We start from the raw sequence: 16,758 nt of genomic DNA, 5'->3' as shown, positions 1-16,758 counted from the left end.
AGAAACTCTGGAAAATGGTCTATGTCTGCCATCCCTCCACTCGCGATCTGTGATCTGTGCACGCACAGGGCCCCGTGGGCCCGACGTCGGGACCTGGAGCGTCAGGACCGTCCCAGGCCACACCACACATGTGTCACTTGCAGATCCCGCCGCCTACAAAGTGTCGGGCAGGCGCTGTGACTACTGGGCTGCAACCTTGTGGGAAGCAAGTAATTCCTATTCTCACAACCTCAGCTCCTGAGGCCCCGGTGAGAAGACGAGACTTAGGTCATGTTTCCCTCTCCCACAAAAACGTCCGTACGTAATCCAGATACAGACCACACATTTACAGACGGAATAACGTGATATCTGAGGTTCACTACAAACACGGTGAAGGACAAGGGCTATGGATGAAACAAAACCCGCTGTGCGTGGACACCTGCTGACGTGGACGACAGGGCAATGGGCTCACCACGGTACGGTGTGCCCACTGCTATTTATTGAAAAGGCAAAAAAATATGAGGAAGTCTTATTAATTATGAAGGAAAACAGAGGGACGGTTAAGAAACACATTTGAGGGGCGCCTGGGTGGCGCAGTCGGTTAAGCGTCCGACTTCAGCCAGGTCACGATCTCGCGGTCCGTGAGTTCGAGCCCCGCGTCGGGCTCTGGGCTGATGGCTCGGAGCCTGGAGCCTGTTTCCGATTCTGTGTCTCCCTCTCTCTCTGCCCCTCCCCCGTTCATGCTCTGTCTCTCTCTGTCCCAAAAATAAATAAACGTTGAAAAAAAAAAAAAATTTAAAAAAGAAACACATTTGAGGGAGCACCCGGGGGGCTCAGTCGGTTAAGCATCCAACTTCAACTCAGGTCATGATCTCCCTGTCTGTGAGTTCGAGCCTCACGTGGGGCTCTGTGCTGACAGCTCGGAGCCCGGAGCCTGCTTCGGATTCAGGGTCTCCCTCTCGCTGCCCCTCCCCTGCTTGTGCTCTCTTTTTCTCACAAACAAACATTTAAAAAAATTAAAAAAATAGTAATAAAATAAAATAAGTCCCAAAACTGCTTCTTGATTTATAAATTAGAACCGAATGTTTTGGGACATTCAAAGAAGTGTGCCGATTTCTTCATGAATAGACACAACAGCTCAGGCTGGCTTCCGCAGACCGCGTCCACGCCAGGGTGCGCGAGCTCACCTGCGGGCACGGATTCCTGAGGTGGCCCTGGATCTCGTCCATCGTGTCTGCTCCATAAGACACGGTCCCCAGGTGCAGCCGCTTAAACACCATCTCGTTCTGGGTGAGGGTTCCTACGACAGGAGTGGCAAAGACGAAAATCAGTGCACACATAGGAGGCCAGCAGGCCGAACACAAGACTTCCCCACCCACGTTTCCACCCGCGGGCGGACGCTCTCCTCCCTGCTCAGGCTTCCCCCCAGCACGCTCTGGAATTCCAGCACCCAAACTGTCCTTCTGCCGAGGACCAGCGTCCGTCCTAGCTCCCTCCGTGGTGGCTGCCTGAACACAGGGCACACTCCGCCTTTCAGTTCACGCGTGTGACCTGGCCCACATGTGAGTCCTGCACGTTCTGAGACAGGCTTAACCGACTGCGCCACCCAGGCGCCCCTCTCCCTGGGCTTTTCTGCACTTACTTCAAGGCACACGGAAGGATCACCCACGGGCTGAGGTCGTCATAAACGTGAACATGAACAACCCCATTGCCGATCGGTGATAATAAAAGTTGGGCTTTCCACACGGCTACGAGACACCCACAAGATATTAACTGATTTTTGCTTTCTTTGGCACACGTGACATTGAAAATACAATGCGTTTTCCTATCTACCCCTGACTCCACACACATTAGTGAGAACTAGCGTTCAAGACAAAATTGGTCGTCCAACTCGGAACTCCCATCAGGACACGAAGGCCACTTGAAGGTGACAAGTAAGAGGAAAGCCCGTGCTGCCCGTCACGGTGTTAGGGGTGGCTCCGTCAGTCGTCCTGCACGAGTGGACACCATACAACAGACCTTCGTGCACTTCAGAGAGCAGCTACTCTCACGGGGGCTTGTCTTATAAACTTTGTCTTTAACCCTTTTAATACCTTGAATAAATGGAACCCAAGTTTCCTGAAGTCAAAATTATGTGAGAAGTACAGTTTTTGGGTTATGTCGTCATTAAATAGAATTAGCTTAAATTAGTGGCTTACATTAAACAACGTAATTAAAAACAAGTCAGCCTCCAAATGAAATAAGGGAAGTTCTAGAAATGATTTCTATCAGAGATTTGAGATGAAAACGACAGTTCTCTTATATCTGAAATCAAGACAATGAAATCATACGTTAATTCCTATTAGAATAAGCACAAAGTTCACCTCTATTGTGTGTGCCCGGATGAGTTCTCTGAAAAATTATTTAATGTTGCTCTAATAAAAAATGTTTTACTTATCAGACCGACACAATCAGAGAATTTCCCGTCGACATTTTTTTCTCTGATCCACACTGAACGTGAGACTGGTTTACAAAGGGCTGCGGTCATGAGGCAGTTCAGAAGTGGGATTGTGACGAATAATTCTTCTCCTAACCTGACTTCTCACTAGCGATTCTATGTATGTGGCAAAGAGAAGGATACCATGGCCTGACAGTGCCTCCCAGGAGTAAACTATTATTTCTTTAGGTCTTTAAACCGCTAGATGCAAGTCACAGAAGACCCCAAGTAAAGAGATGTGTCTTCTCCTCCGCTCGCTGTCTTACGCCACAGGGACCGCAGGGACAGGCACTTGGGAGCGCGAGTTCACTCCGCGCTGTTACTGTTTCTGTATTAATCGTTCACCCCTTCTTCTCTTTGTAAACACCGAAGTAAAATTGACATATACTATCTATTTCGGGGCCACCGTCTAGTGATTCAGTATTTTGCACTCCCCAAAATGATCTGCAAAAGTGCAGTTACCACCGGGCGCCATACGGAGTTACTACCGGACCATCAGCCACGCTCCCCGTGCTGCACTGTTCGTCCCCGGGACGTACTTATTTTCTCACTGCAGGTCTGTCCCTCTTCATCCCCTTCACCTGTTTCACCCTCTGGCCACCACCTCTGTGTCTGGGCAGTCTGTTTCTCTGTTGTTTGTCTGTTTAGATTACGCACGTTTGAGTTTCTCTGACTTGTTTCCCTTGGCATAATACCCTCTAGATCCACCCACACTGTCGCAAGTGGCAAGGTTTCATTTTTATGGCCGAGTAGTATTGTATAGACACACATCTTCCTCACCATTCATCTGTTGGTGGACACTTGGGCTGTGCCCGTGTCTCGGCCACTGTAAATAACGCTGCTAGGAACACAGGGGTGCAGACGGCTTTCTGAATTCGTGTTCTTGTTTTCTTTGGCTAAATACCCAGAAGTGCGACTACTGATCACATGGTAGTTCTATTTTAAATTTTTGAGGAACCTCCACACTGTTCTCCAGAGTGGCTGCACAGTTGGCATTCCCACCAACAGTACAAGAGGGTCCCCGTTTCTCCACATCCTCAGCAACATCTATTGTTTCCTGACTTGTTGATTTTAGCCATTCTGATGGGTGTGAGGCGGTAGCTCATCGTGGTTTTGATTTGTGTTTTGTTGATGAGTGACGTGGGGCATCTTTTCATGTGTCTGTTGGCCAGGTGTGTGTCTTCTTTGAGAAATGTCTATTCGTGTCTTCTGCCCATTTAGAAAAAAAATTTTTTAATGTTTTTATTTATTTTTGAGACAGAGGGAGACAGACCATGAGCAGGGGAGGGGCAGAGAGAGAGGGAGTCACAGAATCTGAAGCGGGCTCCAGGCTCTAAGCTGTCAGCACAGAGCCTGACGCGGGGCTCAAACTCACGGGCCGTGAGATCATGACCTGAGCCGAAGTCGGACCCTCAACCGACTGAGCCACCCAGGCGCCCCTGCCCATTAAAAAAATTTTTTTTGATGCTAAGTTGTCTAAGTTCTTTACATATTTGTGGATATTAACCCCTGTGAGATGGTGGATGTGAAAATGCCTCCTCCCATTCAGTAGCTGCTCTTCCGTTTTGTTGGCAGTTTCCTTCATTGTGCAGAAGCTTCTCACTTTGATGAAATCCCATTGGTCTATTTTAGTTTTTGTTGCCCTTTCCTGGGGAGACAGATCCAAACAAATGTTGCTAAGGCCAAGGTCAAAGAGATTATGGCCTGTGTTTTCCTCTAGAACGTTTGCAGTTTCTGGTCTTTAGTTCTGTGCTAGTTTTGTGGGTGTAAGAAAAAGGTCCACTACTTTCTTCTGCACGAGGCTGTTACTGCAGAGACAGTCTTCCCCATCCTGTGTTCTTGTCTCCTCCGTTGGACATTAGCTGCCATTCATGTGCGTGGGTGTTTTTGGCTCTTGACTGTTCCACTGGTCTGTTCGGTGCCGCGCTGCTAGGACTGTGGCTTTGCTGACCTTTTAGAGTTTAAGGTGCCCCCATTTCCCGATCTTGTAGCGCCCAGCTCCTCCCACTCTTCCTCTAGGATGGTTCTTCTGTGCTCTGGATGCACAGCACGGCCTTGGACTCCCCTTCCCCCAACCGGTCCACATGGACCCCCATCCCCACCTGGCCTCCCCTTCTCCCCACTGGGCTACATGGACCCCCCCCCCATCAACCCTGGCCTACCCTCCCCCAACCGGTCCACATGGACCCGCCCCCATGCCCCCTGGCCTCCCCTTTTCCCCACTGGGCCACATGGACCCCCCCATCAACCCTGGCCTCCCCTTTTCCCCACTGGGCCACATGGACCCGCCCCCATGCCCCCTGGCCTCCCCTTTTCCCCACTGGGCCACATGGACCCCCCCATCAACCCTGACCTCCCCTTTTCCCCACTGGGCCACATGGACCCGCCCCCATGCCCCCTGGCCTCCCCTTTTCCCCACTGGGCCACATGGACCCGCCGCCATGCCCCCTGGCCTCCCCTTTTCCCCATTGGGCCACATGGACCCCCCCATCAACCCTGGCCTACCCTCCCCCAACCGGTCCACATGGACCCGCCCCCACGCCCCCTGGCCTCCCCTTTTCCCCACTGGGCCACATGGACCGGCCCCCATGCCCCCTGGCCTCCCTTCCCCCAACCGGTCCCCAGGGAACCCTCCCATCCCCCCTGGCCTCTCCCTCTCCCCACTGGTCCACATCCCCCCTCCTCCCATCCCCCCTGGCCTCCCCTTCCCCTGACGGGTCCACACCATCCTCGCCAGACACACTCCTCCTACATCAGCCACAGGCTCCGGTGGCCGCACGGCCTCAAGATGCAGCCACCGTTCCCCAAACACGATCAACCCTCACATTCCCATCGATTTCTAACACACTTGGCATTCACTTATGCGTTTGGCAAAAAACTCCCTTAAAGGCATCGCTGTGCACTGGGTTTTGGAGGCGGACGGATCAGGGTGTGCGCCCTGTTTGTTCCCTGTGGGCCAAGGAATGTCACACTCAGTGTGTCTGCAAATAAGGACGAGCCCACGCACCTTGCCCAGCTGTGGCACAGGGTGAGTAAGATCATGTACGAAGAGCCCGAAGCACGAGGACTGGGGGTCCCTTCGCTCAAGAACCCTGCGGTGCAAAGGCAGAGAGAAGAGCACAGAGCAGGCCTGCTCCCAGGGGGCGCTGAGCACGGTGGGCAGACGTGCGGGGTCTGCGGCCGCAGCCGCGGGAGGAGGATGGCAGTGAGGGCGGCAGGACTGATGTGTGTCCCATCACCGAGGGCACCCAGGGCCTGACTTCGTCCTGGGGACTCCCGCGTGGGTCACAGTGACTGATGAACACAGGGGTGGTGACGGTGGAGGACAAAGTCGAGGAAGGTCTAGGAGACCAGGGATGTGGTGGCAGGGCTGGAGACAGAGAAGAGGGTGCAAATCCAGAGACTGGAGAGGCCGGGAGTTTGCTCGGGGATCTGGGCTCCGCAGGGCTGGCGGGGAGGGGGCCCGGCACACCCAGGGGCTGTGCGCTGTTGATGGTGTCCCTGTCCCGAGTTCCCCAGCACGGAGCCGCGGGGCCCGCCGTACTGAGCCTCCTACCCCTTCAAGCTTTGGGCACATGCACACGTCAGGGCTCCGCAGAAACCACAGACCCTTTGCTCGTGGTTTTAAAGGTGCCAACCCGCCGGACGCCCCTTGCCACAGCCTGCCGAGCGGCCAGGGCAAGCAAGCACTGTCCCCGCTCCAGGCAGAAGTAAATACGGCACAAAGAAAGTGGACCAGCCGCACATGGTCAGACTGTCGGTACGTTAGTGAGACAAGAACTCAGATCCTGAGATGACAAATTCTGTCTTCCACGTGTCAACCTGCCTCAGTCCGACGGCTGCTAGCTAGCAACCAGATTCCGTGCCGCGCTAACTTGTGTCGAGGGGGATGAGGCTTCGTTCAAAGACCAGATTCAGTTAAGGTTACAATGCGTTTCAGGAAACAGAGCAGATCAAATTATACTGTAGGAGAAAGTATCAGTCATTTCTAGAAAGATCTTTTGGGCTGCGTTTGGTACGTTTCAACAGGTTTTTAAACCGTCAAGAATAATCACAACATTTAACGCACTCACGTCACAGTGAATGGGAAAAATACCCCATTCGTCCAACACCGGCAACTCCGATGGCAGGACAGACACACGGCCTGAAACCCGGTCACGGAAGCAAGAGAGCGTCTGGGAGAAATACGGCCGCACGTGCAGAGCAAACACGCCGGCAGAACAGGCACCGACGCAAGCTGCTGCTTCTGTCACACATCCTCTGCGACCCCCGGGCCTTCTGAGCTCAGGCCGGACCGTCCTCCCAGGACACCGTCTCTGTCGTGCGGGGTGGACCCTCCAGCTGGAACGCTCCACGGTCTGACACTGAGCTCTACAAGTCCGCGGTTTTCACAGTCGTCATCTTCCCCGATCCTCAGAGGAGCACAGACCGGTGGGAGCAGTGCGCATCCCTGCTGCTGGAATCGGGCGGGGCCTGTGTTTGTATTCGGGGTACTGGAAATGCTAGAGGAGTACAGGATGAGAGTTCTAGAGTTTCAAAAGTTAACAACTGTCAGCTACATGAGTGCAATGACAGGAAAAAGTAGCGAATGTGCTTTTCCCAAGGACATTGCAGTTACGGGGACGCACGCTCCCCCGCAAAGACCAAGGGACGTCGTGGTTACGGGGACGCACGCCACCCCGCAAACACAGGTGGTGTTTCTCGCTGGGGGCAGCAGAGCCTCAGCGAAGACCTTTCCCAGATGTGGCAGCCTGAGTAAGGGTGGCTGGGTTCTGTTCCGACTGATTTTGAAAGGATCATGGATTCACAGAAGCCTGCACACATACACAGAGGGGGCCCCCCGTGCCCGCCACCCGGCACCCCCTCACCACGGGCTGCTCTGCTACACTGAGAGGCGCAGCACTGGCGGTGCGTGTGGTTCCGCGTCAGCATCGCGCGTGGGTCTGCGCCAGCACCTCCCTCGCCTGCGGCCGCGTCCACCCTTCCCCCGCCCCTGCCCTGGCTCCGCGCGTCAGGTCTCCATCTGCCAGACCGGGAGCTGGGTCATCTCCGGATGGCCGGGCAAGGGTGCAAGTCTAGGGTCCCCGCTGGACCCTTGGGGCGGAGGGTGGGGCCACAGATCCTCTGTCCGCTTTACTGACACAGAACGGAATTTAACGCTGCAAGTCTGAGGTGTACGACAGGCCGACCGGACTGACATGCGGCATGCGACGGCCAAGGTCGCGCTGGCCGGCCCCTCCATCTGGCCCGTCATGGGGCCACACCCGCTGCACTGACACGCACACCTTCTCGGAAGGGCTGGAACGGAAGCGTAGGAGTCCCCCCTCCCCCCAGCTGGTCCTGCGGCTCGTCGTGCCGCTGGCATTTCTGCACCGCCGGCTTCTCCAGCACCCGGGCTGGGGCCGGAGGCAGACCAGCAGGGAACTGAGCGCCGTCACTCCTGGGGTCCCAGGGGCCCTGCGAGCCTGCCTGCTTCCCTCCGCGCTCCCAGTCCCCCTGTGTGCGTTCCATACGTCACACCAGCAGGAGGAACGGGGAGAAGGGCATCCGCTCCCTTGTTCCGGAACTGGAGGCTCTAGGTTTTATTGGAACACACTGTAAAGGCTCACTTCCCCCTCTAACACTCTGGGATCGCCTAGTTCGGTATGGAAGCTCTCCTACTCTTTCCTACGATCACAGGACACTGACAGAGACAGGTACACGTTTATAAACTACTTTCTCACGTGACAACACACAGGAGTATGGAATCTGTACTGGGTGTACCATAAACTCACTGTAACATACCACATTCTGTCGGGCGATTCTCCCAAGCATGGATACTCAGACGGTTTACAATTTTTGCTATAAAAACGTGATTTCTGTAGGGTAGATTCTTCAAGATGAGATTTCGGAGAGCACAGTCTGAATTTACACACAGTGCCAGACATGTGTCCCCGGGTTACACTGGTCACGGTGCCCACCGCCAACACAGCATGCTCAGCCACGGCATCGACAGGCTTCAGGTCATGATCACAGAGGAGTTCAGAGGCACTAGCCGTAAATTACGTTCTTAAGATGTAACTTTAGACATTCACTTACCTAGTGATAAATTAACTTTTATACCTGTTTCCTATTTAAAGAAAAATATTAAGTTCTATTCACATATAACTGGCTAATGCTCATGTACTTAAAGAAGTCTCGAGATTACACGTTGTTACAATAAAACATTTTGTTTTCCCATGCTTTTCTTTGAAGATTACATCTGTTTTACATCAAGGCGGTAGTGTGGGGGGGACTGGTACTTGTCAGCTGTCCAAGATGCCCACGAGGTTAGGTCTCCTGCCCCACGGCCTCGGACCAGCAGGATGTGGACGCTGCATTCGGGCCGGGTGGCTCAGCGTCTAACTGTGTGCACCCAGCAGACCTGGGAGATCTTAAGTCCCCAAGCCCAAGTCGCAGCCCCGTATCGCCTGAATCAGAGCGCCCGAGAAGAAAGCCGGTCACAAGATCCGAAGTCTGGGGACCACTCTCTCCACAAGAGAATGCTGGTTGCATGCAGCGTATGGAGCGAGGGAAAGGATCAACTTTGGAGAATAACCGGAACGTAAAGCCCACGTCTCTGCGCCTTGGCGTTTGGACACAACACTTCTGGCAATCCACCCAGTTGACTGCAAGCCTTTCCCTTCAAAGTTAAACATTCTGCCAACAGATCAGGGCCAATGACCGCACAAAGCAAGTTCAATGACGGTGCCTGAACGCGTTCCATCCTCTCCAGACGTATCTCCATGGTCGTCTCAACTGCACTATACTTAGGAGAATATCCCCTTTTCCATTTTCCACGTATCCAATCAAGGAAAAAGGAACCGCAATACGCGAATGTCACTGTTATCAGCAAGGCAACACAACACCGCTGACCAGAAGCATCCCGCAGTAGCCCGGACGGGAGGAAGCCACCACAGCCAACGGCCAGCTTGTCTGGGGTCACGTATGCACGTGCTCAACTCACAATGCCCAGGCAGCAGGTGGACGGGGCAAACGAGTGCCAATTCTTGCCATCTGGACGACGCGAGGAATACAAACAGTGCTTAAAGGTGAACTATGACAACGGAACCCAAATCCCTCAGCGGCGTCAATCTCCTACACGGCACACGCCGGTCACTCGGAGAAACCTGCACAGTTTGTTCTGAATGCCACCTCACCAAAAATACGCAAGGATGAGGAACAGGGCTCTGGGGCGTGAACGAGGACGTGTGCCCAGGGCACGGGTCTCAGTGCCATCCAGCGCACCGTCCCCCCGACACTGGCTCCTTTGTGAGGGACGTTCCACTCAGCAGGGAAAACACCGACGGGAGAAGCACAGCCGTGCAGGGAGGCCCGGGTCGGGAGCCCGGGACACGTCCTTACTGGCGTCTGGAAGCTTGTGCACCTGACGGTGGGGACATCTCTGCTCTTCACACACGTGGCCCTTGTGTCACGGGCCATCAATCTTTGCCTCGTGACTGCAAAGCTGGAAATAATTCCGAGGTTCGTGGATTTAAATACAGCGTTAGATGTAATGACCGAATGACAGTTTGGTTTCATCAAGGCGAAATATGGCCAAGCATCTGATTCAGCAACATTCTGTCCTTCATTAAACTAGCTGTGATATATTTTAGAGTACAACAAACTCCTCTATTAGGAGCATTTACCGCGAAAAATCAAATGAAGACCATGACTGACCTGCCGGGTCCAAACCCCTGGTTTCATACACGATGAAAACGGGGTTCGACTACTGGCGGGGGACACAACAGGTGATGGCGGCATAAACTACGAGGCCTCCCCGAGCGTGACGCTCCACGCGGACAGCAAGTATCTTCCACAACCAAAGGCATGTCATGACCACCGCTCCACTCACAGACTATTTCTGGACAGTGAGTGAATCTGGTGCTGAAGAGTGACTGCTATTTTAACGGGCTGCTTTAGCTACTTGTCCCCAGTTAGCCTGGTGACAGCGTTTCAAGTTCTGGGACCCCGACGCCATCTGTGCCGTCACACTCTGCTTCTTGCTGCTGTTTGGAGAAACCTCTAGAGTAACGTGCCCAGATCCCTTGAAAATATGGGAGCCCAAATCATTCCCACGGACACGTACAAGCAGATGCTGGAATAGTAAATATATCGTTGGATTTTAAAATTTAGCGTAGGGGCGCCTGGGGGGCTCCGTCGGTTAAGTGTCTGACCTCGGCTCAGGTCATGATCTCGCGGTCTGTGAGTTCGAGCCTCGCGTCGGGCTCTGTGCTGACGGCTCAGAGCCTGGAGCCTGTTTCAGATTCTGTGTCTCCCTCTCTCTCTGCCCCTCCCCTGAGTGCACTCTGTCTCTCTGTTTCTCAAAAACGAATAAACACTAAAAAAACTTAAAAAATAAAATAAACTTTAGTTTAAAATAATTAAAAGATAACTTATTTCTTTCTCCTTTTGGGTTATGTTTATAACCCAAATGTTACGTTGAGGCAAATACCTAAAAGCTCTTTATTCTGGTGCTTAACGTAGCCAAGGAGAACGAAACAGAAAATAAACTGAGAAGCTTCTGAAAGCAACCAGTTTAAAAGAATGGTCATGTTAGAGCTTCCATACAGGTCCGTGATCCACGCTGAGCCGATTTCCGTGTGGTGTGAGGCAGGGGTCCCAAATATTCTTCTGCACGTGGCCGTGTGGTTTCTCCGAGCACGGCCTGCGGAAGGCGCCCTTCATCCCCCAGTGTATCGAGGCAGCCTTGCTGAAAGCCAGTTGCCGCTGTCAGGCTGACGTCCGGAGTCTCGATTCCATTCCCTTGATCCCGACGTCTGCCCTCACACGCAGCACCACCCTGTCTGACCCCTACCGCCTGGTGGTAGGCTCTGTGTTGAGGAACTGTGGAGTCCCCCGGTTTGCTCTTTTCCCAGGACTGCTGACACCACCCTGCGTCCCCTGCACTTCCACAGGGGTTGTAGGGTCAGCCTGTCAATTCCCACGAAGGCGGCAGTTGGGACTGAAAGGGACTCTGCAGAGTGCGTGAATCAATTTGGGGAATCCTGCTGCTATCGTAACACTATAAGGCACCGACTTTATTTTTTGATGCCATTGTAAATGGAATTGTTTTCTTAATTCTATTTTGGGATAGTTCACTGCTAGTGTGTAGAAATACAGTTCACTTTTGTGTATTCGTCTTCTATTTTAAACCTTACTAAACTCATTTATTGATCTTAACAGACTTTTAGGGGATTCCTTAGGATTTTCTGTGTAAAGACCATGCCACACACGAGTTTTACTCCCCTTTATAGTGTGGATGCCTTTTTCTTTTCCTCGCCCACCTGCCCTGTCTCGAGCCTTGAATGGACGCAGCGGCATTCTTCCTGACAGACAGAAAGCAGAAACCACTCCGATGTCCTTCAAAGGACAGGTGGGTGAATACAACGTGGTCGACCCGCACGACCGAGTATTACTCTGCAATGAAGTACGAACAGATGCGACAACGTGGCTGAACGTGGAAAGCGCTATGCTGAGCGAAAGAAGCCAGGCACAAAAAGCCACACAACGTGCGTCCACCCATGTGAGAAATCCAGAACAGGCAGGCTGATGAGGCAGAAGGTCGTCAGAGGTGACGGAGGGCTGAGCGTGGGAAGGGAAAGTGTGGGGGCTGCTGGTGCGTATCAGGTGGCTTTGCGAGGGACAAAAGCGTCCTAGGCTCCGACTGCAGTGACGGTTGCCCAGCAGCTGTGCCAAATGCTGAGAGTAGCCTGCCCTGGGGACCTGTCATCGGAGTCAAACGCTGGGTATGACTTCCTAGTGCTAATAACTCATGTTTTAAGGAGGCTGTAACTGATGTATTCAAACAGACGACTATCATTTCATCAAACAATGAAATATTTGGCTGTTATTTTCCCATCTGAGTAAATACGTTCACATCTTGTTGCATTCAAGACATTCCTTTATGTGAAAGGCACATTTTAAAGTTCGGTTGTGTTTTGTTTCTGAAATGCTGAGCAGGGAATTCAGGGCTGGTTTCAGACTTCCTATGCCCTTTCAAACAGCAGGAAAGTCTAGGGTTCAATCAGTTACTAAAAGAGTAGGGGGGAGAGCACCCGGGGGGCTCAGTCGGTCAGGCGTCCAGCTCTTGGTTTCGGCTCAGGTCGTGACCTCACGGCTTGGGACTTCAAGCCCCTTAGCGGGCTCTGTCAGCACAGGGCCTGCTTGAGATTCTCCCTGTCCTCTCTCTCTGCCCCTACAGCACTCGCTCTCAAATAAACTTAAAAAAAAAAAAAGTCGGCAACGCAAAATTATTTTTCAAGTCAAACAATTTTCATGGTTTCAACCAGTTGATAGTTTTGACAATTTCTGTCATCTTAATACAACACATGTTAGTATGTCCCAAATCTGCAGCTTTGTCAGCAGGAGGGGCCGGCAACGGGAGGGGCAGACAGAAGCCACCAGAGGGCTTCCCAGTGACCTGGCATTCTGATGGCACCAGGGACAGAAAGTATCTTCTGAGAAGAGGTCTGTGGTTCCTGGAAAGCGGGAGAGGTGTAGCCCCTTACTAAGGCAGACGGTCCAGAGTACGAGGAGCAGAGCAGGCAAAGACGGTATCAGTTTCTAAGGGAAAAGTCCTGCGGGCGCCCACCTCAGGGCATCGACAGATGCGATCCAGAACCGCCCAGGGGAGACGTCCCTGGAGAGGCAGACGCGAAGCTTTCAGGTCAACTGTTCCCCGGCTGGGATGCGGCCTCACCCCGGATCTGCTGTAGGAGAGCGAGGGCGGTGGCCCGTGGACTTTCCTGTGAAGGGCCTAGCTGGGCAGACCTTACAAAGAAGGAAGGGAAACAAAACTCGGAAGGGATGAAGACTCAGTTACCACACCGTCGAGTACGCGTCGCACCTACTGAACTTGAGTCCCACACTGTACCTGCTGCAAACAGGGCTTTCCGTCAAGTGGTCACGATAACCGGGACTGTACATGTCTGCTCCAGCACCGCGTGTGTCCGCGCGCCCATCGGTGTACGCTGCAAACTGCAGGCAGGTGCGTGCGCCGAGCATCCCCGTAATGGTCAGATGCTCCGCCCCGTGAAAGCCGAGGCCGGGCTGTCGTCTTTGGGCAGGAGAACGCCGTCCCCTGGCTCCCAGGACATTCGCGCCGGCTCGTAAATCTCACGTGCGCCACGCTCCGCTGCTGCCACCCGCCACAGACCAGGCGGCCTTCGGAGCAGGAATGCAGGGCACGCAGGGCACGCGGGGCAACGGGTGCTGGGACCCCCGCGTGCCTCCCGAAGAACCTGTCGTATCGGGGGGTGTTTTGGTAAAGCTCTGTTCTACGTCAAGATCAGAACCTCAACAAGGGACTAAGGTCCTGCTTTAAGAGGCCGCAGCCTGGCTGGAGCTGAGCCTACCGAGCCCTCCGCGGTCCGGTCGCACGAGCGGTGGCGCTGTCCAGAGCGGGGACGGTGGCCTCACTGTGGCCAGTACCCACGACCTGTCCCAGGGTCCAGCGCACGCCTGGTGTTCCCTGTCGGTGTCTGCATCCCGGCAGCTAACAGATGTCTGCTCTCGTCGAGCGAATTACTTCACGTTTCACGCACTGGCGGCCGCACACGTGTCACTATGGCAACATCATTAATTTCAGATCTTACCGGAAACGTGCACTCTAATCACAGCTAATTACACCGCACTGCTCTCCCGTCCACGGGAAGGGAGCGGGAACGCAATCACGGGGACTGCATTTTCCGTTTGGCTGTGGCCAACGACACGCGGCGTGATGGACGCTTCCCGTCAGAACGCTCGTCGACCGAGCCCAAGCCTGGTCCCGGTCACGCCGAGCACCGCCTCCCGGGTACGTTGGCGCCTCTCGGTTCCAGCTGCCCGTCACACCACAGCTTGGTCGCAATCACGCGGGCGGACCGTGTCTGCAAACTCACCCCCCGGATTCTCCACAGCCGCCCACCGTGACTGCGGTGGAAGGAACAAAGAGCGGCCCACCGGCCGCAGGGGGGCGCTGCAGGCAGAGGCTGGGCCGGCAGGTTCTGGAAGGCGAGCAAGGCCGCACTGCCCTTGCCTCCCCTGCGTAACGCCCACCACAAAACCTGCCTTGGCCAACAACACGGGGCTTTGCCCGGAAGGCCGGCGTCTGCCCGAGGCCACACGGCGCCCAGCGGCGAGGGCTCAAGCCCCGTGTGCCAGTGCCCCCATCCGCCTGGGTGACAAGCACGTTTACAGTCACAGTGAGGGCAGTGCCGTGTCTGCAATGTGCCCGCAGCTGTGACGGGACTCCACACCTCGTCCCCCATTTCCATCACCTGCAACTGGGTGGACTTGACACACGGCCTGGGACAAGGACAGTGCACGGCTGTCACCGCGTGTGCCACACAGACGTGCTCGGTAAGTGGTGTTCACCTTGTGGTTACCGACAAGGGTTCTGAGAAAGGTCGAGACCGGAAACTGTTTTAAATCCAAAACGTGTTTCAAGCTCCACGTCTTCAAAACAGGAAGTGACGGCGGGAGTCCCCTCCCGTGACCTCTGGTACAAAAAGGCCTTCGGGGGATGAAATGCAGAAGATTTTTTCAAGTTTATTTATTTCATGAGCAGGGGAGGGGAAGAGAGAGAGAACCCCACGCAGGACCTACACCCTCAGGGCAGAGACCAAGGCGGGGCTCGAACACGTGAACCGTGAGACGGTGACCTGAGCCGGTGTCAGACGCTTAACCGACTGAGCCCCCAGGCACCTCTCACTGACGTGCTTTATGTACTTTTTTATAATTCTTTTTAAAGCTCAGGAGCCCAGATTACTTATTTTTGCTTTTTAAATGTTTTTAAACGTTTCTATTTATTTCTGAGGGAGACACAGCATAAGCGGGGGAGGGGCAGAGAGACAGGGAGACACGAGATCTGAATGAAGCAGGCTCCAGGCTCTGAGCCGTCAGCACAGAGCCCGATGCGGGGCTCGCGCTCACGAACCGTGAGATCATGACCTGAGCCCAAGTCAGCTACCCTACCTACGGTGCCACCCGGGAGCCCCATAATGCCCCGTAACTTCTACGCTGCACCAGTAACTGCTTTTCCGGCGTCACACTGTTCGGTTTTGTTTTCCGAGACGATGCCGTGAGCCATCTTACGTCGTCTCCTGTCTCAGACACGCAGCTGCTTCCCGAGAGGCAGTGTTGCGCGGAGCCTGCCCAGACGAGTGCCCGGCAGGTAACACTCCCACCCGCAGCGGAGAGAAGGCCCGACACGGTGTGCCCCTCACAGGTCAGGGGTCTTCACGTGGGGACAAGCCACGTCTCCACCGCACGAAGATGCCTACTCACGAACAGTGTGCCCGTCCACCACTTCAGTCTTCCAGAATGTAAGAACTTACATCCATATAGGCCTTACACGGGTTTTGTTTGAATTTATTTGTAATATACTTTTTGTTGCTATTCTAATTGGCATTTTTGGAATTAAATGCCCCCGCTGTTACTGGTATAGGAAATGTAGTTAAATTTTAAGGATGAATTTACAGGTGTACCTAAGCTGTCCCGTAATTCTAGATGCTCTCCTGACGGCTCCTTTGGGTTCCTTTCTGGGTAAACTGTCACGGAACCCCTGCTCTCGGGGAAAGCAGGCCTGTTTGCGCTGGAGGTCCGAGCGCACGCAGCTGTTCTCATCCGTTAGACCACGGTTAGAGAGCAGGCTGTGGGCTGTGGAGGGCGGGTCCCTCCCGCCGCCTGTGGACAGCTGAGGCCCTCGCCCACCTCAGCCCACACCTATCCCCTCCGTGTGTCTCCAGGACGCTGCTCCGGGGAGACGTCCCGGCATCTCCGCAGGGTCACTCTAGGAACCATCTTGAGTTTGGGTTTGCTTGGCTCCAGCTTCTCCATCAAAATAACTCCACCCGGTTTCCAGAAATCGTTCACTTCTGTGAGGGTGCTTTTGCTTATTCGCCACAACCGTTACAGATTTGTTCTTAAAATCTTCTCCTGTCAGCTCCGCGAGGGTGGGAAGGAGGAATCTGAAGGCATCTTCCCAGGGTACCGTCTTGAGCCTAAGCTCCTCGTTATTTCTGATCTCACAACCCATGCACGAACTTACCGGCAAGTTCCTGGAGATGCTACAAAGACGAGCCCTCACGAAGACCGGACGTCAACGCCACCTGACAGCTGGATTTTGACCGAACCGCGGTAAACGCCTCACTTCCTCGTGAAGGTGGACGACTGCGAAACACCCAGTGAAACACTTCTCGCTGGGAACCGCAACCCGTCTCTCCACTGGGTCACGTCTCCCTTCGCGATTCTCTGGAAGGTCTGACCACCTTCGCACCCCTCACATTTGCGCCCACGCTTGA

The 16,758-nt window shown here is 54.1% G+C and overlaps 1 protein-coding gene across 11 annotated transcripts in view; it reads right to left on the bottom strand.

The window, feature by feature from the left end:
* The window catches only part of ATP9B (ATPase phospholipid transporting 9B (putative)), a 254,025-nt gene that overhangs the window by 50,797 nt on the left and 186,470 nt on the right, over nucleotides 1-16,758 (bottom strand). For all 11 annotated transcript variants that reach the window (XM_045457995.1, XM_045458002.1, XM_045457997.1 and 8 more), the window contains one exon: nucleotides 1,167-1,279. In XM_045457995.1, the coding sequence (XP_045313951.1) occupies nucleotides 1,167-1,279 (113 nt within the window). The remainder of the gene's footprint in view (nucleotides 1-1,166; nucleotides 1,280-16,758) is intronic.

The sequence above is a fragment of the Leopardus geoffroyi genome, chromosome D3 (assembly GCF_018350155.1).
Source record: "Leopardus geoffroyi isolate Oge1 chromosome D3, O.geoffroyi_Oge1_pat1.0, whole genome shotgun sequence".
NCBI classification, from domain to species: Eukaryota; Metazoa; Chordata; class Mammalia; order Carnivora; family Felidae; genus Leopardus; species Leopardus geoffroyi.
The sequence above is the reverse complement of the archived record's forward strand: the minus strand, read 5'-3'. Positions and strand labels throughout refer to the sequence as shown.